This window comes from Gigantopelta aegis, chromosome 1, assembly GCF_016097555.1.
Source record: "Gigantopelta aegis isolate Gae_Host chromosome 1, Gae_host_genome, whole genome shotgun sequence".
Lineage (NCBI taxonomy): Eukaryota > Metazoa > Mollusca > Gastropoda > Neomphalida > Peltospiridae > Gigantopelta > Gigantopelta aegis.
The window spans coordinates 22794415-22820675 of NC_054699.1; the positions used below are offsets into that span (position 1 = coordinate 22794415).

At 38.4% G+C, this 26261-nt stretch overlaps 1 protein-coding gene across 2 annotated transcripts in view; it reads right to left on the reverse strand.

The window, feature by feature from the left end:
- The window catches only part of LOC121372287 (glutamate carboxypeptidase 2-like), a 73707-nt gene extending 51137 nt beyond the window's left edge, over positions 1-22570 (reverse strand). For both annotated transcript variants that reach the window (XR_005957914.1, XM_041498582.1), the window contains exon 1: positions 22109-22570. Coding sequence is in view for 1 of the 2 variants with exons in the window: in XM_041498582.1 (XP_041354516.1) it covers positions 22109-22482 (374 nt within the window). In the remaining variant the exon portion in view is untranslated. The remainder of the gene's footprint in view (positions 1-22108) is intronic.
- Positions 22571-26261: the final 3691 nt, after the last annotated feature.

Here is a 26261-nt window from a genome sequence, read left to right on the forward strand (position 1 = left end):
ACACAGGCGCTCTGCCAAGGAGGTTTGATCCCACAACCCAAACACCCGAGGTGAGTGTTCTACAGACTAAGCTAAATTCTGCCCCTACATCCAAATGGACAAATTTGATACACTAGGCACTTGTCTACAAATGTCATATTGTACATAAAGGACATGCTCTATAATGGCCAAGACAGCCAAGATAGATGATATAGTGAAACCTGTGAAAATCAGACCCTATAAAACCCAGACTTTTTTCACAGTCCGTTTTTAAACAGTACAGGACATAACTTCTCTAAACTGGATGCCCTTAAAACCAGACTCTTTACTTGCTAAGACTAACTTAATATATTACAGTATACAGTCACCTACAAGTAGGTCTACTTTAAAGTTTGTTTTCGTTTAACAAGAGCACTAGAGCACATTGATTTATTAATCATCGGCTATTGGATGTCAAACATTTGGTAATTTTGACACATAGTCTTAGAGAGGAAACCCACTACATGTTTCCATTGGTAGCAAGGGATCTTTCATATGCACCATTTCCAGACAGGGCAGCACATACCACAGCTCTTGATATGCCAGTCGTGATGCACTGGCTGAAACGAGAAATATCCCAATGGGTCCACAGATGGGGATCGATCCCAAATCGACCACGAATCAAGCGAGTGCTTTACCACTAGGCTACGTCCCGCCCCAGGTCTGCTTTAAGAATAAATCTGCCAATATAGCATACAACATGTACTTGTGACATTCACTCCATGTACTACAAACAGGTTTGATCTGCCCCACTGATTATCAATAAACACTTCACTGCTGTTCGGGCCACTCATTCTCCACAATGTTTACTCGGAGAACATGAATTATCAAACGACCTCACGTGTCAGTAATAATACAGCAAATACTCATGTACAGGTGAATACAGGTAAATACAGGTGTACACAGGTGTCTCCTTTTATTTTATATAATATTGTTCAAACTCATTCAAAGACACAAGTGCCCGCTTGATTCGCGGTCGATCTGGGATCAATACCCGTTGGTGGGCCCATTGAGCTAATTCTCATTCCAACCAGTGCACCACGACTGGTATATCAAAGGCCATGGTATGTACTACCCTGTCTGTGGGATGGTGTATATAAAAGATCCCTTGCTGCTAATCGAAAAGAGTAGCCCATGAAGTGGTGACAGTGGGTTTCCTCTCTCAATATCTGTGTGGTCCTTAACCATAATTTTGTCGGACACCATATAACTGTAAAATAAAAAAAAACTTTTTTTTCTTCCTTCAAATACACAACACATTATATCTGGGGTTGTATTTTATTTAATTTTTTTGACAAATGATAATCAAATGCCAACAAATAATTTTAGTTGAATTTTGCTTGACAGTTCTATATAAAATATGCATACATATGTATTTGCAAATACAGTAAAACCCCTCAAAATCAAACCTGAAAAACAAAATTCTCTTTTATATGTACTGTTCCAGATATAACAGTACAAACCATGAACTTTGATGCACAATAGTTGTGATAGATGAAAACCTGTTAGAGAATGGGACCACTGACAATTAAAGGCATATTGTCACAGACCACTGACCTATTTAATGGTCTAACAAAGTATTACCTGAATACAAATAATTTGATTTGTCCCTAAATGTACTTTATTCAACCATCTTCATAACCATCATACTCCATTTATTAATGACATTTTGTAAAAATAATTGAATTATGGCAATGGTCCATAATTCAAAAACTAAAATTGCCGAGAGGGATGACACGGATTTCACTCCATCATGGTTCAGTTAATGATGCGATAGCTAGATTTGGTTTCCAACAATTAATGTAATTTTTATTTATTATCCATTTTTAGAGAAATAAGGTCCTTAAATCCGTGACGGTATTCCTTTAAGGTTCGATCCTTTGACCAAAGCACCTCAGCCGAGCACTCTACTGACCGAGCTAGATCCATCCCCTGACAAAAAGAAGAAACCCACAGCTGCCACACAGGCTACTCCAGAAATAGCAGCAAGGGATCTTTTCCAAGCAGTTTTTCAGACATGACAGTACATACCATGAACTTTAATGTCACAGTCATGAAACACTTTGAACTGGGATTGAGGACGATTGATTAGGGGTGCAGAAATGGAAAATATTTTACTAGCCCACCAGACCAGAACCAACTAAAATTTATAGCCCACCAAAATTTCTACTAGTCCGCCAGTCTAGGGAACAATATATTATTAACGATATTATAATATAGTGTCTTCACTTCAAATGATATATAAATATATAGAGATCTATTGACAAAACATTATTAAGAATACTTGGTAAGTGATCAACATCACGTGGCAAACAAAATCAAAAAGACAGATCGCCCATCGGACTGGTAGTTGCATTTTTTTACTTTCTGCAGTGACCCATCACCATTTTCTAAACTGGATATTTAAATCTCAGCGTATACTACAAACAGAATCATGTCTGGTAATCGTTAGCTTTAAATACATAGTGGATTCTTGTGAACTTGACAACCCTACACCAGAATACAGTACTAAAACTGTTGTTTGTACAGGTAACAGTTGGAAATGTGATTTTGTTTTAAATGTCTTTGTTGTTGGGAGCAGATCAAACTGAAGCTGAATGTTACATAAGTCTGTCCATCTGCTAGTAAGTTACGGCTTACGAATGTTCACAAACTGTTCACAAACACGACATACAGAGCATGTAGACTCAAACAAAGGAATATCACCCAGTCGACAGAGGTATTTTATGACTGGCATGGAATGTACGCAGGTCATTAATAGATGATCCATTAAACAAGGGCAAAATTTTTGTAGAATTACTCTGTAGTGTGAATACAAATGTAGTTCATTCCATCTGTTAGACTAATATAATCTAAGTAATTTAGATTATTACTAGACAAATAAAGTTTTCATACTATGAATATACTTTCATAGGTTAGCAATTTTTAATAGATAAATCATATTTAGTATATATATGTTTGTAGCTAAACAATGTTTCAAGAAATTAGTTGGGGTTTTTTAAATGTACATATACATATAGTCATATACATACATATACATATAGTCATATACATATACATACATATAGTCATATACATATACACACACACACACACACACACACACACACACATATATATATATATATATATATATATATATATATATATATATATATATATATATATATATATATATATATATCATATACATATACATATACATATACATACACATACACATACACATATACATATTATAGTCATAGTCATATACATATACATATACGTATACGTATACGTATACGTATACGTATACGTATACCGTACATATACAAATACATCATATAGTCATATACATATATACAATCAACAGCGAATGTTTTGCAAATATCTTTTAAATTTGACATGGTTGAATAAACTTAAAAGAAAACCAAGTCCTCCTGTTGTGTTAAGGCAAAGGTTGATGAGTTTATGTTGTTTGTAAATGGTAAACATTTCAGATGTGAATACTAATTAATAAAAATAGGTTAATCAATAAATGTTATGCCATTTCTTTTAACATTAGCTAAACTTTCGCTGTTGAGTATACATATACATATACATAGTGTTTTCCCTAAACATTTAGCAAGGCATATGGCAGACTAAACACTTTTGGGGCATTTTCACCATTTTAAGGACACTTTTTCATTAAAAAGTAAAGTAACATTTTAAACAAATGCAGCATCCTCTCACTGTTATGAAGATCAGTAGGTGGAAATAATGTTTAGGGTCGGCCAAAATGGCGAAAAAATATAAAGATCGGTCGGGTAACCGGAACCACACATATTTTTTAATTTAGCCTATAATGACATTGGTTCATATCAGATCTACTGAGAATGAGACAGACTGACAGTTAAGATCTGATTTTAGTCACACTCTATAACAATATAACACTAAACATGACATTGGTTCATATCAGATCTAGAGACTGACTGAGATTGAATTACAGTAAGATCTGATTTTAGTCACACTGTATAACAATATAACACTAAACATGACAAAGGTACATATCTGATCTAGAGACTGACTGAGATTGAATTACAGTAAGATCTGATTTTAGTTACACTGGATAATGATATAACACTAATAGTGATTTCCCTAGATATTTGGCAAGGCATGGTAGACCAAACACTTTTGGGGCATTTTTACCATTTTCGGGGCACTTGTTTTTCATTAAAAATACACAAAAATTAATTAAAATAAACATTAATGTAATTTATGTGCTTGCTTTAATAAATGAATGGCAAAAGATATAAAAGGCATATATTTTATTAATTAATAATACCTTTTGGGGTGTTTTATAAAGGCAGTTTTAGAATTAACTAATGAAAAAAGGCTTGTTTAATCTCATGACAGCATGGTGCTGATTAAGGCAAGATTGTGCTAGACTATTAAGACATGGTGCTACACCATGCTAAAACAAGCTAAGGAAAACACTAACTAAACACCCTGTAGTGACATTGGTTCACATCAGATCTACTAAGACAGACTGACAGTTAAAATCTGACTTTAGTCACCCAGAGGGATTGGGTTTTTGGGTGTTTTTTTTACACACAAAAGGGATTCCTGCCTTTTCACCATGCTGCAGAAAGCTCAAAATTACCATGCCTAATGTCAACATGCCTCTCATTCTTTCTAATTATTCACCAACATCAGATCTAGAGACTATAACAATATAATACTAAACATGCTGTTAGTGACATTGGTTCACATCAGATCTACTAAGACAGACTGACAGTTAAGATCTGATTGAAGTCACCCAGAAAAATTATATAAATGGGGATTAGGTAAGTTTCTCCCTGAGGGATTGGGTTTTTGGGTGGGTTTTTTTTAACACACAAAAAGGATTCCTGCCTTTTCATCATTCTGCAGAAAAGCTCAAAATGACCTTGCCTAATGTCAACATGCCTCTCGTTCTTTCTAATTATTCACCAACATGTTGCTAATGCAGCGAGCACACCCGGCTGATGAAAGACTCTCACAATAAGCTGTTGAACATGAAAAGATGAAAGACTGTGGCTCACTCCATTGTTAACACAGGCGGTGGTTACGAGTCAGCGATGTATCTAACAATGCGAGACTCTTTTTTAAAAATCCGACGCTGAAAAGGCCGCCACATTAAGACCCTTCAAAGCACAGATGTCGATCAGTTAATTTCTTGTGACAACAAAACCTACTGCGAGATCTTTCAAAACCAGAGAAGTTGAGTTAATGTTTATGACCACAATACTTTTAAAAAACATTTGAGATCTATGAAAGCAGTGAGTTGAAGTCAATTTGTATTTAAGACCATACTAAGATCTTCGAAAACTTGAAACTATGAAGGAAATGTTTTATTTAACAACGCACTCAACACATATGGCATCAGATATATGGTTAAGGACCACACAGATATTGAAGGAGGAAACCCGCTGTCGCCACTTCATGGGCTACTTTTTTTTATTAGCAGCAAGAGATCTTTTATATGCACCATCACACAGACAGGATAGTACATACCACGGCCTTTGTTACACCAGTTGTGGAGTTGGAAACTATGAGTTACTTTTTATGACCACAAGACTTTTAAAACATGAAATCTTAAACAGTAGTGAGATGAAGTCAATTTGTATAAGACCATACTAAGATCTTCGAAAACTTTAAAATATGAGTTAATTGTTATGACCACAAGACTTTTAAAACATATGAGATCTCTAAAGTTTGTTTTGTTTAATGACACCAGTAGAGCACACTGATTTATTAACCATCAGCTATTGGATGTCAAACATTTGGTAATTCAGACATAGAGTCTTAGAGAGGAAACCCACTACATTTTTCTATTAGTAGCAAATGATCTTTTATATGGACCAATTCACAGACAGGAAAGCACATACCACGGCCTTTAATTACCAGTTGTGGTGCACTGGCTGGGACAAGAAATAGCCCAATGGGCCCACCGATGGGGATCGATCCCACATCGAAGGCACATCGAGCGACCGCTGTACCATTGGGCTACATCCCGCCCCAAAAGATTTTTGAAAGATGGAAATGAGTTACTTTTATGACCACAAGAAAAGAAAATACAGATATCATTGAAAGCAGAAAATTCACTTTAATAACAAGATCATACTAAGGTCTTTGTTCAGACATGTTTACTTAATTTTTTATGACTACGAGACTACAGCAAAATTAAAATTTAGAAAGGTATTTGAATCAATTTTCATGGGAAAACAGATTAAAATCTTTGAAAGATAGAAAACAGAGTTGATTTTTTTATGTCCACAAGAGCAACTCTAAAATCTTTTAAAATTTTGTTTTGTTTAATGGCACAACTAGAGCACATTGATTTATTATAATCATCAGCTATTGGATGTCAAATATTTGATTATTTTGACACAGTCTTAGAGAAGAAAGCTGCTAGTTTTAGTAGCAAGGTATCTTTTATATGCACCATTCCACAGACAGGATAGTACATACCACACCCTTTGACATACCAATCAAGGTGCAATGGCTGGAACAAGACACAATGATGGGGATCAATCCTAGTGAAATCTTTTTTTAACAAGATCGTACTAAAATCTTTAAAAGCTATGGAGATGTTTACTTAATTTTTATGACCACAAGACTCTAACACAGATCTTTCAAAGCAAGGCTTTCAAAGTCACTGTTCACCATCCGCAAGACCATACTAAAATCTTTCAAAGCACTGAACTGTCAAGTTAATGTTTATGTCAACGACTGTACTAAAACGATTTACAGCTCGGACTTGTTAAAGTAACAACCAACATACAAGTATCTGAAATTTCTTTCAAGTTGACTTTGTCAGAATGAGTATTTATGAGGAAAGGAATTTTTTTTTTTTTTATTTAACGACGGACTCAACACATTTTATTTACGGTCATATGGCGTCAGACATATGGTTAAGGACCACACAGATATTGAGAGAGGAAACCCGCTGTTGCTACTCTTTTCGATTAGCAGCAAGGAATCTTTTATATACAAAATCCCACAGTACATACCATGGCCTTTGTTATACTAGTTGTGGAACACTGGCTAAAATGAAAAATAGCCCAATGGGTCCACTGACAGGGATTGATCTTAGACTGACCAAGCACCAAGTGAACACTTTACCACTGGGCTATGCCCCACCCCTAGAGTATTTATGAGAGAAGTTAAAATGACCTTGTACAACCTTGGTGAGGTTATAGGAGTGAGATGTAGCCCAGTGGTAAGGCACTCACCTGATGTACGGTCTGTCTAGGATCAATCCCCATTGGTGGGTCCATTGGGGTTATTTCTCATTCCAGCCAGTGCACCACGACTGGTATATCAAAAGGCCTTGGTATGTGTTATCCTGTCTGTGGGGTAGTGCAAATAAAAGATCCCATGCTGTTAATGGGACCATATACTGAGTTTCTTCTCCAAGACTATATGTCGAAATTACCAAACATTTGACATCCAATGATTATTAATAAATCAATGTGCTCTAGTGGTGTTTTTAAAATAACAAACTTTAACTTTGATGAGGTTTTCAATGAAAAGTTAGTAGTTTTGTTTATAATGACACAACTAGAGCACATTGATTTATTAATCATCAGCTATTGGATGTCAAACATTGAGTAATTCTGATATAATAGTCATAGAGCGGAAACCCGCTAGATTTTTCCATTTGTACAAAGGTTCTTTTATATGTACCATCCCAAAGACATGGTAGCACATACCACAGCCTTTGATATACCAGTTATGGTGCACTGGTTGGAACTAGAAATAGCCCAATGGGCCACCAACAGGGATTGATCCTAGATCAATCACTCAAGCGCTTTACCACTGGACTATGTCCCACCTCTTTTTAATGAAATTTAATGTTAAACTTTGTTAACAGTACCTATAGTTATATTAAATAGTTATTAAAGGTAAAATTAGCCATTTGTAGGAACTAGACCCCAGGGGCCTAATTCACAAAGGTCTCTTAGGCTCTGCTAGACAACAAAGCATCCTCTTTGCAAGTCTTTTAGCATTTCACTACGAGATCGTAAAGTTGCGAAAGTTTAGTGAATTAGGCCCCAGGTGAATCAAAATTTGATCGGCAGGCACCAAACATTCATGAGCAATGAACGATGATGAAATTCCGATTTTTAACACACTAGTTCATGGTGACCTTACTGATTGAGTAATCAGCTTATCAGGACCAAATCGCCTCAGTGGCTGTTAAGGAGCTTTCCCCCCATAGACGCGGACACAAGTAAGTGTGCAATTCTCCACAATGAAAACCTTCTGGCCATGCAGGGATTAACACATCAGACGTTCTTGACAAACAACAGTAAACACGGTTTAGCAATCCACACTGCCAAAACATCCTGGTGTGGTGGTCTGTACAGCAGTTTTTACAATTGCCAAAATTTTAAGGTATATTTGCTGTGGGGAAGTTATATGATAATAGTGAATTAACTGGGCAAACATTACAACTGGTAGTTCAGTATTACAGTAGGTTTTATGACCACCAAAGATCTTGAAAGATGGTTGGGGTCAGAAGTGAAATTTGAAAGTTGACGTTTTTTATCAGTAAATAGCAAATTCAAACAATAAAAATGACTAAAAACAAAACAATAACAACTATATGATCAACAGAATGAAAAAGATTGACAGAAATAATGTTCCACAGTGATTAATGGACCTTCCTGGAAATGGTTAAAATCAAGAATGACACCCCACGCACGTGTACGGGACAACTGTGTGATGTGTTGATAAACAGATCTGAACATTCTTTACTAGGATGTCTGTTGCCTAATAGTTGACATTAATATTTGAGGTTCCCCTACTTGTTTTGAAGAGTATATATATAGTGATTCTTAAATGCCCAACTAGGTCCTATGGTAATGAGCTACTCTCAACAAACTAAGTTCCAAAACATATTTATCCAGTAATCACTGTATACATTGGCAAGATATGATGACTAGATAAATCTCTATATTTTCGGTAACTGACCAAAAATATAGGTCACGTGACATAAGCCCGACTCGACTCGAGTATTTCAGAGTAGATTTTCAATAAACATACTCTTTATATCATTTGTTGAAGTGCAGTAAATACAAATAACTTTAAATTTTGCGATAACAACACAAAACTTGTATATTTATTTATGAATTAGAGTTTAGAAACGCTTTTTTAATGTGACAGAATGTAGCTAGCGTCTTACAATAATGACGTCATGCCTCTTGCATATGGCAAAAGCCTTGCTAGGTTGACAATACGCAATTTGCATACACAAAACTGGAATAAATAATGATTTTCCGAATATTCCTGTAGGATTGCAGGATAAAAGAAATAACTGGTTACTGTCTTAAGATATCGGCAGAGCCTCGCTGCATTCACCCTTCTAACCTTCGCAGGATAAAGCCGATATCTTAAGATATCGGCAGAGCCTCGCTGCATTCACCCTTGTAACCTTCGCAGGATAAAGCCGATATCTTAAGATATCGGCAGAGCCTCGCTGCATTCACCCTTGTAACCTTCGCAGGATAAAGCCGATATCTTAAGATATCGGCAGAGCCTCGCTGCATTCACCCTTGTAACCTTCGCAGGATAAAGCCGATATCTTAAGATATCGGCAGAGCCTCGCTGCATTCACCCTTGTAACCTTCGCAGGATAAAGCCGATATCTTAAGACAGTAACCGGTTATTCCCTATATAGCTCCCCCATTTCCATTTGGTGGACCGATAATTTGTTTTAACAATTTTTGTAATTCAAACTGCGCACCTTTTTCTCTTTGGCATTAATCCAATGGGACATTCCAAAATCCATAGTACTCAAACCAACCCTCCGCCTGCTACCGACCCCGGTTGTGCTGTGGGTCCTCCCGCCGGTGCAGGCGGTCCCTTCTCCCACCAACCACACCGATCTATTACAACACATTTCTTTTGTTTAATGACACCATTTGAGCACATTGATTAATTAATTAATCATCGGCTATTGGATGTCAAACATTTGCTCATTCAAACTTATAGTCAATCAGAGGAAACCCGTTACATTTTTTCATTAGCAGTAAGGGATCTTTTATGTGCACTTTCCGACAGACAGGAAAGCACATATCACAGACTTTGACCAGTTGTGAAGCACTGGATGGAATGAGAGAAAAAAAACCACCCAATCAGTTGAATGCATCCACCGAAATGGTTCGATCCTGCGATGCAAGCACCTGAGGCGAGCACTCAACCCACTGAGCTACATCTCGCCCTTACAGATCTATTAAGTGGGAGGGACGAGTTGTCAGGTAATTAATCCACCAATTAGAATGTCAAGACTATCAGATTATATCACAGCTAGTCCATGTATCTGCAGTCAAACTGAATTTACCTTTAACAGCTCAGTTTAAACTTGGTATCAGTAGCTGAAAACTAATCCTTGCTGGAATTGGAATCCAGCTGAGTTAGGATTAGAAACAACTGGGAATGACATTTTCCATCTTGAGCAGTTTTTCACTCTGGACTGACAAGATCACATAAAGACATACAGGGTTATGCTATCTATATAAACCTATATAGAGTCACAACATCTGGTTTCTTATCTAGGGTGGATTAGGGGGACAGTAATTATATAGTATCAGTGACAGACAACAGACATACATCAACTGAAGCTGGAGTTTACAGTGCTTGGATTTAAAGGCGCTGAACCAAGTTTCTACAAGTGAAAATGGACACTAAAATGGACACTAAGTTTCAACAAGTGAAAATGGACACTAAAATGGACACTAAGTTTCTACAAGTGAAAATGGACACTACAAGTGAAAATGGACACTAAGTTTCTACAAGTGAAAAATGACACTAAGTTTCTACAAGTGAAAAATGACACTAAGTTTCAAATAGTGAAAATGGACACTAAGTTTCAAATAGTGAAAATGGACACTAAGTTTCAACAAGTGAAAATGGACACTAAACTGGACACTAAGTTTCAACAAGTGAAAATGGACACTAAGTTCCAAAGAGTGAAAATGGACACTAAGTTTCAACAAGTGAAAATGGACACTAAGTTTCAACTTTCAACAAGTGAAAATGACACTAAGTTTCAACAAGTGAAAACGGACACTAAGTTTCAACAAGTGAAAATGGACACTAAGTTTCAACAAGTGAAAAATGGATACTAAGTTTCAACAAGTGAAAATGGACTTTAAGTTTAGTTAATCTAAAAACCAGTAATACATCTATATAAAGTAACAATAGAGTGAAACAGGCACAATTTGGTAAATATAGTCAAATAAAAGAAAACTTGTAACCTTACAAGTGAAATCAGACAATGGATTTAATTGATATTTTAAATACAAAACAAAAAGTGCAAGGTACAAATTCAGTTTTTTCCTTAATTCGTATACGTAAACCCACAATGCATAGGGTAATCAGATACGCACACATGTAGGAGGATACATAAGTGGGATCTATTCAACCCATTTATGTAGAAATTGATTGATGTCGATTACAGGCATTATACATATACATATATGGTGGAATTCATATATATGTAATTTGTGGTGCCCAACTGTCATGACATTGAATGTAGCTTGGGGGTTAAAACTACATGTAGAACGTAGAAGTTCTAAATAACTAAACTTTGTTTTGTCTTAGTATACATGGATAGTGTGGAGCAGGACATAGCCCAGCGGTAATCACTCACCTGATGTGTGGTGGATCTAGGATCGATCCCTATTATCCCCCCCTGAGAATCTCACTCCAGAAAATAGCATACACATCTCAGGGTTTAATTTGTATAGTGTTTCATTTGTTTATTAAAATAGTGACCCCTGCCCCCCCCCCCCCCCCCCCAGGATTTTGATCAGGGTACGGCCCTAAGTACAGTCATAAACAGAGCCACAACACACTGGTGTAGCCAGGATTTTAGATTGGGGTGGGGGGGGGGGGGGCACAACCCACTATTGGGGGGCAACCCACACTATGTATGTATGTATGATTTTATAAAATTTTAAAATACAGTGAAAAAAGTTTGATTGGGGGGGGGGGGGGGCATGGCCCTCTCTATGTGACTGAATAAACAGCATGTATCATTGGGTGGGGGAGCATGGCCCTCGCTATGCCACTGAATAAACAGCACTATCGTTTTGTTGTTAACATTCCTCCAATACTTGGTAACACATCACATGAATGAAGTAGAAGTTCTGGTTTATCATGAATGTCCATATTAATATCAACAATATCAACAAATCGGACTATCACTATCATCTCTGTATCATTATTATCTTTGTTTAACACACAATAGCCAGTATGTTTGTTTGTAGTTGGATACTATCCATGTTTGTATTCAACAATGCTTGTTGCATCCATCGATCCATCCATCTATTCATCCATACATCTATCCGTTAGAAACCACCCACCAAAAAACATCTACCCATACATCCATCCATTTAAAACCCACCCACACAACACCATCCATCCCAAACTCACAAACCATCCATCCATCCTATATCTAAAACCAATCATCCATACAAACCCACCCACACAAACCAACCATCCATCTATCTTTACAAAACCCACCCAAAACCAAACATCCATTCATCCATCCAAAATCCATCCACCCAAAACCAACCATCTATCCAAAACCCACCATCCATCCACTCAAAACCCATGATCCATCTATTCATCCATCAAAATTCCAGCCATACAAAACCAACCATCTATCCAAAACCCACCATCCATCCATTCAAAACCCATCATCCATCTATTCATCCATCAAAATTCCAGCCACCCAAATCCATTCATCCAACTCCCCATCCATCCACCCATCACCTAACTGGGCCAAACTGGCTGGGCCTTATTTTGTGTGTTAGTAATTGAAAAATTAAACTGTTCACACTTTTTTTTTGAGTGGGTGCTGTTGTATTATAAATTAATACACTTCATGAAATTTGCCTTTTTTGCCCTGCCTTTTGGCCATAATGCCCTAAAAAAAAAAAAAAATCTCCATCGGTCGAGGCCAAAATGGCACAGCCCTCGCATTTAACAAATCTGAGGCCTGCATGCATATGATATATATACATTACTAAATATATGTCTTAAAAAACCACAACAAAAATGTCTCTATTTATTTAGCATACATGTGTGTTTGTCCACACATTGTTAGACATGGTTTCCATTGCAGTTGGACAAACAGACAGAAAGAAAGAAAGAAATGTTTTATTTAACGACACACTCAACACATTTTATTTTACAGTTATATGGCATCAGACATATGGTTAAGGACCACACAGATATTGAGAGAGGAAACCTGCTGTCGCAACTTCATGGGCTACTCTTTTCGATTAGCAGCAAGGGATCTTTATATGCACCATCCCACAGACAGAGTAGTACATACCACAGCCTTTGATATACCAGTCCTGGTGCACTGGCTGGAACGAGAAATAGCCCAATGGGCCCACTGACAGGGATTGATCCTAGACCAATCATGCATCGAGCGAACGCTTTACCACTGGGTTACGTCCTGCCCCCATAACAAATCTGGCCTGCACACACACACACACATATATGCATTACTAAATACATGTCTTTAAAAAAACATAACAAAAATGGCTCTTATTTATTTAGCATACCTGTGTGTTTGTCTACACATTGTTAGACGTGGTTTCCATTGCAGTGGAACAAACAGAGCACATTATGCTAAAATACTTAACAAATTTGAACTTGGGATTCCCCCTCTTGAGAACAAGTTCTCAGCATACTGATGTGACATTGTTCTTGTACCTGATTCCGTGAGTACAGAACCTGGAGTGTCCTGGCTGGACGTAAACAAACACTTTGTTATCAGAGAGCGCCAATTTTGTTTGGACAATCTGCCACTTCATGAATGCCTGGCTTTTGTGGATCAAAAACAATTCAAGGAGTCGCATGAATGGTAAAACAGAGTACCAACACTCCAAGCCACCCAGGAACCACTTAAGTACTTAACACAGGGGTTCCCAAACTGTGGTGGGAGGGGTGGAGATTTTGTGGTTTAAAAACAATTTAAGGGAGAAGGAAATGTTTTATTTAACAACATGCTCAAGACAGTTTATTTACAGTTATATGGCGTCGGACATATGGTTAAGGACCACACAGATACTGAGAGAGGAAACCTGCTGTCGCCACTTCATGGGCTACTCTTTTCGATCTTTTATATGTACCATCCCACATACCACGGCCGTTGATATACCAGTCGTGCTGCACTGGCTGGAACGAGAAATAGCCCATGGGCCCACCGAAAGGGGGATCGATCGCAGACCACTGAGCTACATCCCACCCCTAGTCGACATATGTGGTCATACAAAGAATGCTGTCACTCAAACAACCCAGGAACCAATTAAATATTTAACATCTATAAAGGGTTCACAACAGTGGGGCAGAGTCTTTGTGGATCAACATGCATTGTGAGAGTACTGCTAAAGCAACACATGTCCCCTACTGGGCCCAACAAATTTTTGTATCTCTCAAGTTCAAGGGCCATAACTATCAAAAATGGGTAAATTGCCATGTAAGTCTGATCTGACAGAACATGATAAAGCTATACACAAAATTTTAACTCAGTATCTTAAGACATTGCAAAAACAGAGTCTAGAAAGAAAAAAACACATTCTCGTATCTCGTCAGTTCAAGGTCATAACTCTGTCAAAGATGAGTAAATCGCCATGAAACTCAACCCTGATCTGTAGGTTGTAATGTACCAATCATGTGATTGTCAGGTCAAAGTTCCAAGTGCACCGTCAAATGTTTAAGGAGTAAACTGTAACTATGGTTGTGATTGGTGGATATATGTGACACTGGTTATTTGTGCAAATAATATGACAAATGCCTGATCAGTTCCACATGTTTTATTACCTGAACAATTATTACACTAGTGATATTTTGTACTTGTCAATAACTGGGGTGTTAATAAAAATTCCCAGACGGTGGGAAATGTAAACTTCCTGTAAGTGCTTAAAACGATATGTGACAGTAGAGTTTCTTCGAATAATTATCAGTGGGAGGTACCACACTGTCAGGTTATATACTGGCCCGGTGGTTTCAAATGTTGCTTCTGTTAGTTTTATTAAGAATTGTTACTATGGTCGTCAATGGGAATTTATTTGGTCTAATGGAACCTATAGGTAGTACAATACCAAATAACTTCCGGCTGGGTCAAAGTTCGAGGTGCACCGAACTTTTGATAGAGAACTGAACACCACAAGTCCTGTGATTGGTTATAAATGTGAGTGTGTTGGTTGTAAAAAATAATAGTTTCATCTGGGTAAAATAAATGTGCAATTTTATTTCATCTAGTACCAATGTGTCAAGTAGCCTTGTGCTTGAAACATGTATGGGGTACCTGTAAAAAAAAGTACTCAAATTTTGTGCGAAACTAGGGTAGTCATAGACGCTACCCGTTATCTCAGAAACGAGCAGCTTGACCCCCATTTTTTTCTGATTCACTTTAAGCGTAAGGGGTGGTAGTATTTATATCCGTGGCGTTTATGTCGGTTGATACGTTGCAGGTAGGAGTTTTAGCCGTATATGTTACTATTGTCGTCTATGGGATTTGATTTGGTAGTGTACACCCTATAGCACATATTCAGTGCATAATAAAAAATATTATGATTTTGTCATTTTATTTAATTAAACTATACTGGTTGATTAATTAGCCATCACTCGATCATGCAAGTTCACAATGACCTTGACCTTGACAATAATCTCTGTACATGGCTCTGAATGGAGTTTGAATCAAAGTTAGCACTGAAGAAAAGTTGGTTTTGGCCTATAATTCATACTGTAAAGATTTCAATAATTTCTTTTTACATGGTATTTGACTTGCCATATACAACTGCTCTTAAATATGGTATTATATATAGGCAACCTGAACTAAGATTTTAATAGCAATTTATTTTTATATTAAAAATAGCATGTGCCAATAGTGGGTTAATGTCTTTAGTTTCCATTAACATTGTTAATTTTTTATGTATGAAATTCTGAAAACTCAAATTTGTAAAGAAGTTGATTTTTATTGTCATTTTGACATATTTATAGGGTGCTAAGTTATATTTTAGACAAATTTGTAGTTTTATGCAAAATTTAAAGTAAATTTGAAAAAAACCTTTACCAAAAACATAATTAAATTTGTTGTCACTATTGTGCCTTCTGTTCTTATTTGTACATAACAATAAGGTTGTTAAACATATACTTAGATCTCCAGATCATTTTTGTTTCTTAATAATCACTTAGTTAGCTCTCATGAAAAGCATTTTGAGTTTATACTAGATTCAGAACCAATTTTTTCAGATTTGATTATCTGCCTTGGATTAAGTTGATAATTTATTTTATTGTTAAAGCTGTATTACCTAATGTTACTAGCTAAATAAAATGCTGGATTACAGATTGTAGGAATACATCTAATGTACATACTGTATTCATCCGGATTAGAAAATAATGCAAGAAAATAGATGTTCGGGTAATTTTGTCATTTAAAAATAGTTTTTTTCGGTAATTAATCAAAAATAAATGTGTTAAAGCTGCATGATTATTCCAGATATCACAACTATTAAAACCTCCAACTACAGTAGGCTATAAATAAAATATAGTCAGGAATATTGGTGGCTGCCATTGGTTTTGATAGTTCATTATGAAAATCAGCATGGCCGATGGATTTGAAATTCCTACACCTGGTAACTTGAAGACACCCACACCCAGCATACAGGATTTCCCCCCAACACTAATGTTCAGGACATTAAGTCATTACTTCATACAGGTACAGTCATGTTTGTGTTTCCTTCCTCAGACAGTGTATTTTTTTAATACTGATATTTCTTTGATGTGCCTGTTAAGGTCTTCATAATCTAGGGGTCAATCAAGTGCATGTGTTTTAATGGAATTCTTTAAAGGGGTAGAGGTACTCTGACTATCTTTGTTGTCTCTACATATATACCTGAGTACACACACCCAACTGAAAGTAAATATCTTCAGGAGTTTTATTTTAAAACATTTTGTTGTTTAATATGACATATTGCATTTGTACAAAACTATATGCAATATTATGCTTTTTGAGGGGTACATTATATTAGGTTGCACTGTAGAAACAACAGTTTCAGTGAGGTTGTCAGTTTATGTCAGAATACACCAGATCCTGGTTGTCATAAAGACACATAGCTGGACACTTTTTGAAAAATGTATGTTATCAGTATAGGTAGTACAATACCAAATAACTTCCGGCTGGGTCAAAGTTCGAGGTGCACCGAACTTTTGATAGAGAAGTGAACACCACAAGTCCTGTGATTGGTTATAAATGTGAGTGTGTTGGTTGTAAAAAATAATAGTTTCATCTGGGTAAAATAAATGTGCAATTTTATTTCATCTAGTACCAATGTGTCAAGTAGCCTTGTGCTTGAAACATGTATGGGGTACCTGTAAAAAAAAGTACTCAAATTTTGTGCGAAACTAGGGTAGTCATAGACGCTACCCATTATCTCAGAAACGAGCAGCTTGACCCCCATTTTTTTCTGATTCACTTTAAGCGTAAGGGGTGGTAGTATTTATATCCGTGGCGTTTATGTCGGTTGATACGTTGCAGGTAGGAGTTTTAGCCGTATATGTTACTATTGTCGTCTATGGGATTTGATTTGGTAGTGTACACCCTGTAACAGATTGACACAGACAGACACAGACAGACAGGAGGATAGACAGAAGAATAGACACAGACAGACAGGATAGACACAGACAGACAGACAGAAGGATAGACACAGACAGACAGGAGGATAGACACAGGCAGACAGGAGGATAGACACAGACAGACAGAAGGATAGACACACACAGACAGACAGAAGGATAGACACAGACACAGACAGAAGGATAGACAGAGATAGACAAAAGGACAGACACAGACAGAAGGATAGACACAGACAGACAGAAGGATAGACACAGACAGACAAGAGGATAGACACAGACAGACAGACGGATAGACACAGACAGACAGAAAGACAGACAGACAGACAGGACAGAGATGAAACCTATAGTCCCTTCAAGTTGGACTGGTAGTGGACTGAAAACAATTTCAGGAGTCGACATGTACAGGTACAGTCATACAGAGAAAGGTTTATTTTGTTTAATGACACCACTAGAGCACATTGATTCATTAATCATCGGCCGTTGGATGTCAAACATTTGGTAAATTTTGTCTCGTAGTCATCAGAGGAAACCCACTACATTTTTTCATTACAAGCATGGGATCTTTTTGTATGCACTTTCCCGCTGACAGGAAAGCACAAACCATGGCCTTTGACCAGTTGTGGTGCACTGGTCTGAACGAGAAAAAATCCAGTTAGTTGAATGGATCCACTGAGGTGATTCGATCCTGCGACACAAGCACCTCAGGCAAGCACTCAACCGATTGAGCTAAATCCTGCCCCGTTATACAACCCACCCAGGAACCACCTAAATACTTCACACTGGGGGCTTGTTCCAGCCAGTGCACCACGACTGGTATATCAAAGGCTGTGGTATGTGCTATCAGGGTTTCTAGAATTTTAATAAAATCTACTAGCCATGGAATCAGTGATTTTTTAAATTTACTAGCCATGATTAAAAATTCACTAGCCCTACTTTACTTTAAGTTAATACAATTTTACTAAATAACAGTAAAAAACAGATGTCACCTAAAGAGAGATATATAGCTTAAAGACACTAAATTTAGGGGTAGGGGGTGGGGGTTTGGGGCAGGATATTCATATTTACAAAATAGACAAATGTAACATTTAACCCAAAAATTTCACTAGCCGTCGGGCATGGCAAGGGTAGTTATTTACTAGCCCAACATTGAATATCACTAGCCATGGGAGTGGGGCTACCATAATCTAGAAGCCCTGTCTGGCATGGCAATAGTAGTTATTTACTAGCCCAACATTGAATATCACTAGCCATGGGAGTGGGGCTACCATAATCTAGAAGCCCTGTCTGGCATGGCAATAGTAGTTATTTACTAGCCCAACATTGAATATCACTAGCCATGGGAGTGGGGCTACCATAATCTAGAAGCCCTGTCTGGCATGGCAATAGTAGTTATTTACTAGCCCAACATTGAATATCACTAGCCATGGGAGTGGGGCTACCATAATCTAGAAGCCCTGTCTGGCATGGCAATAGTAGTTATTTACTAGCCCAACATTGAAAATCACTAGCCATGGGAGTGGGGCTACCATAATCTAGAAGCCCTGTCTGGCATGGCAATAGTAGTTATTTACTAGCCCAACATTGAAAATCACTAGCCATGGGAGTGGGGCTACCATAATCTAGAAGCCCTGTCTGGCATGGCAAGGGTAGTTATTTACTAGCCCAACATTGAAAATCACTAGCCATGGGAGTGGGGCTACCATAATCTAGAAGCCCCGTCTGGCATGGCAATAGTAGTTATTTACTAGCCCAACATTGAATATCACTAGCCATGGGAGTGGGGCTACCATAATCTAGAAGCCCCGTCGGGCATGGCAATAGTAGTTATTTACTAGCCCAACATTGAATATCACTAGCCATGGGAGTGGGGCTACCTTAATCTACAAGCCCCGTCGGGCATGGCAATAGTAGTTATTTACTAGCCCAACATTGAATATCACTAGCCATGGGAGTGGGGCTACCTTAATCTACAAGCCCCGTCGGGCATGGCAATAGTAGTTATTTACTAGCCCAACATTGAATATCACTAGCCATGGGAGTGGGGCTACCATAATCTAGAAGCCCTGTCTGGCATGGCAATAGTAGTTATTTACTAGCCCAACATTGAATATTACTAGCCATGGGAGTGGGGCTACCATAATCTAGAAGCCCTGTCTGGCATGGCAATAGTAGTTATTTACTAGCCCAACATTGAAAATCACTAGCCATGGGAGTGGGGCTACCATAATCTAGAAGCCCTGTCTGGCATGGCAATAGTAGTTATTTACTAGCCCAACATTGAAAATCACTAGCCATGGGAGTGGGGCTACCATGATCTAGAAGCCCTGTCTGGCATGGCAGTAGTAGTTATTTACTAGCCCAACATTGAATATCACTAGCCATGGGAGTGGGGCTACCATAATCTAGAAGCCCTGTCTGGCATGGCAATAGTAGTTATTTACTAGCCCAACATTGAAAATCACTAGCCATGGGAGTGGGGCTACCATAATGTAGAAGCCCTGGTGCTATACTGTCTGTGGGATGGTGCATATAAAAGATCCCTTGCTAGTAATGGAAAAATGTACCGTAGCAGGTTTCCTCTCTAAGACTATATGCCAGAATTACCAAATGTTTGACTTCCATTAGCCGATGACTAATAAATCAATGTGCTCTAGTGGTGTAGTTAAACAAAACAAAGTTTTTTATGTTCACTGGGGGTTCCCAACTGAACTGTGGGAGCACTGGGGTTTGGACATGGGTTGAATTTTATTATATAGGTGGGCACGAGAAGTGTTGCCTTCAGTTTAATAACAATAACCCAGCCTCAGTGGCGTAGTGGTTAAGCCATCAGACATAAGACTGGTAGGTACTGGGTTCACAGCCCGGTACCAGCTCCCACACAGAGCGAGTTTTAATGACTCAATGGGTAGGTGTAAGACCACTATACCCTCTTTTTTTCTCACTAACTACTAACCAACTGTTCTGGACAGACAGTCCAGATAGCTAAGGTGTGTGACCAGGACAGAGTGCTTAAACCTTAATTTGATATAAGCACAAAAATAAGTTGAAATAAATGAATAACAAAAAGTAAAGGCACCAAGACAATTTGGAGAAGCACCAAGCAGGAAACATTTTGTTTTCAAAACCTTGATTAAAGGGACATTCCTCAGTTTGCTGCAATGTCTTAAGATGTTATCGACTAATAAAATAGTTCTACGATTAAACTTACATATTAAATATATTTTCTTGTTTAGAATATTAGTGGCTGTATATTAAATGTGTTTCTGATCATTCTAATATTTGTACTGTGTTAATTTTCATTTTATTTCCTAAAAAATATTTTTCCGTACATGTATATGAAATTATTTGAAGTCAAAATCCAGTTTGGGCTTCTTACAAATATTAAGATGAATAGAAACACATTGAATATACAGACACTGATATTCTAAACAAGAAAATATATTTAATATGTAAGTTTAATTGTAGAAATATTTTATTAGTCGAAAACATCTTACAATGCAGCAAACTCAGGAGTGTCCCTTTAATTTTAATGATATTTCTCAACAATATCTGGAGTGGGGGCAGTTGCGTAGTGGGGGGGGGGGGGTCATGCCACCCAATTATAAAGTCATAGTGTCGGTTGCCCCCTCCCAATATAAAATTCTGGCTATGCCAGTGAGTGTGTGTGTGTGTGTGTGGGGGGGGGTTACAATTTTTAGTGGATGAGGGGGTCAGTTTCTAGTGGGGGACATAAGTGAAATTTGTTTTTATCTGTAAGACAAAAGGTACGTGGGGAACAGCCTCCGCTCCATTTCATACACAAATGTATTCAGTATTAGGTTTAAATAGAGAATACTTCATGAGCGACTGTTGGATATCATTTATCTTACGAGTTGGGAAAGAGTTCGACCTATACCCCTCTATATCAAAGGCTCTAAAGACTAACCCTAACCCTATCCCTAAAACTAACTTAACCACTGAAGAGGGTACGGGTCGAACTCATGCCACGAGTTGTTCTAAAATGTATTTAACGAGCGAAAGCGAGTTTTATACCTTTTTAAACAACGAATTGTAAGATAAATGATATCTGATGGGCACAAATGTATTATTCTATTTCTTACATATCCTCAAAAACCAGGTTTTAATCAAATTTTAAAATCTTTTTCGACTAAAAGTTATTTACAGCCCTTGCACTTGCATGTCACAGACAAATGATTGTCAGGTTAATAATATGTCACGGAAAGATTTCCGCTTGTTACCCTATTTTATTGATATATGTATAGAGGGAACCTCACCCTAACCCTAAAACTAACCCTAACTCTAAAACTAACCCTGACCCTAAAACTAACCCTAACTCTAAATTAACCCTAACCCTAACAATATGGGGTAACACACTCTCTCTCCAGCCAACATGCACCTTATAACAAACAAAAGAAATTGCCCTTACCTGGAAAAAGTTTTAATTCTGTCAGGATCTCTGGATATGAAGTACATAACATTTTCATGGATAGCTTCCAGTTTGGCTTCATCGAACTGGTAACGCCTGTACTCTGCGGTGATGTTCTCTCGATCCTCGAAACTCTCCCTCACGAAATATCCCAGGAAGAACCCCACTAAAAACAGAACGCCGGCTATCAACAACACGAGAAAAACACTCCAGAAACTGAACAACTTGTTCGACTTGTTCGACGATGCGGCGGCGGTTGGGTTGGACACTCCCGAAGTAGTTCCTAAAAGGCTAGTGTGGCCGTCGTCGTCGTTGTTGACATCAACGTCCCACGAACGATGTGGATACAACCTATAGTGTCCGTGAGTCGCCATCCTTTTGTCGTCGTTTTTCGGTTTTTGTCTTACGCGGGCTACTGGCGGCGGTCTACTGAACTCTCGCCGAACACCTGTCCGATGTCACAGGTAATGCTAACTACAATAGCTACCATAATCGGTCTCATTTAGTGTGGCTGGGACTGCTCAGGCTGTGTAGCTAATTTGCAAATGAACACGTTCAGCAGGGGCGGATCCAGAATTTTGTAAAGTGTGTGTGTGTGTGTGTGTGTGGGGGGGGGGGGGGGGGGTCACACAATTATAAAAGGTGCAAGTTTGACGAAGTTAAAAAACCGGCCTCGGTGGCGTCGTGGTTAAGCCATCGGACATAAGGCTAGTAGGTACAGGGTTCGCACTCATAGCAATATTATATCCAATTAAGCTTCAAGCACGCTGTCCTGGGCACACACCTCAGCTATCTGGGCTATCTGTCCAGGACAGTGGGTTAGCGGTTTGTGGTAGAGAAGAGGGTGTAGTGGTCTTACACCTACACAATGAGTCGTTAAAACTCGCCCTGGGTGGGAGCCGGTACCGGGCTGCGAACTCGGTACCTACCAGCCTCATGTCCGATGGCTTAACCACGACACCACCGAGGCCGGTATTTTGCTATTAGCAGCAAAGAATCTTTTATATGCACTTTCCTTGCAGACAGGAAATAAAGATGCACAACGACGCGGTTTTAGGGTTTATGGTAGTTTAGTAATTGTGTAGACTGGGGGCGACACGTAGCCCAGTGGTAAAGCGCTCGCTTGATGCGCGGTCGGTTTGGGATCGATCCCCTTTGGTGGGCCCATTGGGCTATTTCTCGCTCCAGCCAGTGCACCACGACTGGTACATCAAAGGCCGTGGTATGTGCTATCCTGTCTATGGGATGGTGCATATAAAAGATCCCTTGCTGCCAATCGAAAAGAGTAGCCCATGAAGTGGCGACAGCGGGTTTCCTCCTTCAATATCTGTGGTCCTTAACCATATCTCTGACGCCATATAACCGTAAATAAAATGTGCTGAGTGCGTCGTTAAATAAAACATTTCCTTGTCTACACTGTGGATGATAAATTTACAACAACAAATAATAAATAAATAAATATTTAATTAATTAACAAATAAATTAATATATAGCAAAAAAACTAAGGGTAGTTCGATCGGGATGCCAGTGAGTGCCCGCCCCCACCCCATCCCCTGGATCCGCCAGTGCTTTGACAATGAACTAACGAAGCGAGAGCATACAAAAGCGAAACGTGTCATAAACTGTTCAATGACAACTTACCTGATGGGTCCAACACGTACAGTGCAGACATGCGACATATTTGACACGTTTCACTCCGTTCAGCAGGGGGCTTAGTCGGTAGAGTGCTCGCTTGAGGTGTCACGCCCGTGTGCAGGAATGTTAGCAGGGAGGGGTCTAGACTGTGGGAAGCGAACATGATATATCTAAACTTTTAAAGAAAGTTCTTACACGTCCGTTGGTGAGAACATCAATTGTTATTTTTGGTAACACATACTTGTTGACACACATACGTGCGATAACATTTTAAAGATATACAATTATTAGTTGATCCTAAATGATGACCAGGTCACCAATGCCATACCATCCAATGAAAAACCCCCATAAAAAAAAACACACACGGTCGAATCGATCACTGCGTGACGTACAAGTTAACTTGAAATTGACTTGTCTATGACGCACAAGTTAGGATATGTAAGAAATAGAATACAACATTCGTGTCCGTTAGGTACAATTTATCTTACAACTCGTTGTTTAAAAACGTACCTAACTCGCTTTCGCTTGTTAAGATACGTTTTAAAACAGCTCGTAATAAGATAAATGGTATCTAACAGCCACTCATGACATATAGTATTCTCTATTTAATTTTTCAACTGGTGTAATATTCGAGTTTATTTGCTGCTTAAGCGAAATTAATTAATAATGTATATGTTAACTAGAGCTAGTCTTCCCTTACTATACAGTATGTTTGTTTACAGTAGCGGAGATGATGCCGTATGCATTACACACAGTGTTTGCGTAACGGATTTTGCGCTCAGCTTTATATACTGTATCAACATCCAGTTACACCAGTCAGCGTCAGCGTTATCAGAACTCGTTGCACGGATGCGACGTGCAGTTTACAAATCGGCGGCTAAGAAATATATTTTGGTTTTTTCGGTATTTGAGAGTGGATTCTTAAATTCTCAACGAGGCGTACGAACTTTTGTGAGGGAGCAGGCTGATTTTAGCCCGAATTATACGAAATAGCCCAGGGGTAATACCGGATTTTTTTTTTCTTTTGGGGTGGGGATGTTGGGCGGGGGAGGACTAAGGTAACAGAAAAGAGGGCACATAACAAAAGCCGACCTACCGGGCCGTACCCTATCTAATTTTTTTCGACATGTTCCCCGAAACCGTGCTCGTTTAAAGTGCTTGCGTCGCAGGATCGAACCACCTCGGTGGAACCATTCAACTGATTTCTTTTTTTCTCGTTCCAACCAGTGCACCACAACTGGTCAAAGGCTTGATCTGTGGGAAAATGCATATAAAAGATCCATTGCTGCATTAGGAAATGGAAGGAAGAACATGTTTTATTTAACGACGCACTCAACACGTTTTATATACGGTTATGTGGCGTCGGACATATGGTTAAGATATTGAGAGAGGAAACCCTCTGTCATCACTTCATTGGCTACTCTTTTCGATGCACCATCCCACAGACAGCATAGTACATACCACGGCCGTGTTACACCAGTTGTGGAGCACTGGCTGGAACGAGAAATAGCCCAATGGGAACACCGACGAGAATCGATCCTAGATCGATCGCGCATCAGGCGAGCGCTGTACCACTGATCAACGTCTTGACCCCGCATTAGGACAAAATGCAACGGGTTTCCTCTGATGACTGCGTGTCAGAATTGTTTAAAGAAAACAAACTACTTTTTCCCCCGAAACACACGCTTTTTGAAGGCCTAAACAATGCATAAAATAAATAAAAGGAATGTTTAACAAGCGGCTAAAGTAGGTGTCCAACAATGGAAATAGAAAGGAAGGGAATGTGTGTTTAATGACACCCCAGCTCATTGTTTAATCAGCGGCTGTTAGGTGTCTTAACAATGGTTATAGAAAGGAAGGGAATGTGTGTTTAATGACACCCCAGCTCATTGTTTAATCAGCGGCTGTTAGGTGTCTTAACAATGGTAATAGAAAGGAAGGGAATGTGTGTTTAATGACACCCCAGCTCATTGTTTAATCAGCGGCTGTTAGGTGTCTTAACAATGGTAATAGAAAGGAAGGGAATGTGTGTTTAATGACACCCCAGCTCATTGTTTAATCAGCGGCTGTTAGGTGTCCAACAATGGTAATAGAAAGGAAAGGAATGTTTGTTTAGTGACACCCCAGCACATTGTTTAATCAGCGACGGTTAGGTGCCTAACAATGGTAATAAAAAGGAAAAGAATGTTTGTTTAATGACACCCCAGCACATTGTTTAATCAGTAGCTATTAGGTGTCTAACAATGGTAATAGAAAGGAAAGGAATGTTTGTTTAATAAGACCCCAGCACGTCATCAGCTATTAGATCTCTACCAATGTAATAGAAAAAAAATGCAATACGATATAACACATCGTTGGATTTATGATGTAATGTAATGTAATGTAACATTTCAGTAAAAAAAGTTTCAAATAATGCATTAATGATGGATTTACTTGTAGTAACATTTAATTCTATAATATTAAAAGACTGACCTGAATATGTAAGACGTTGCCTGCCAATAACATACTTCCATGGCTA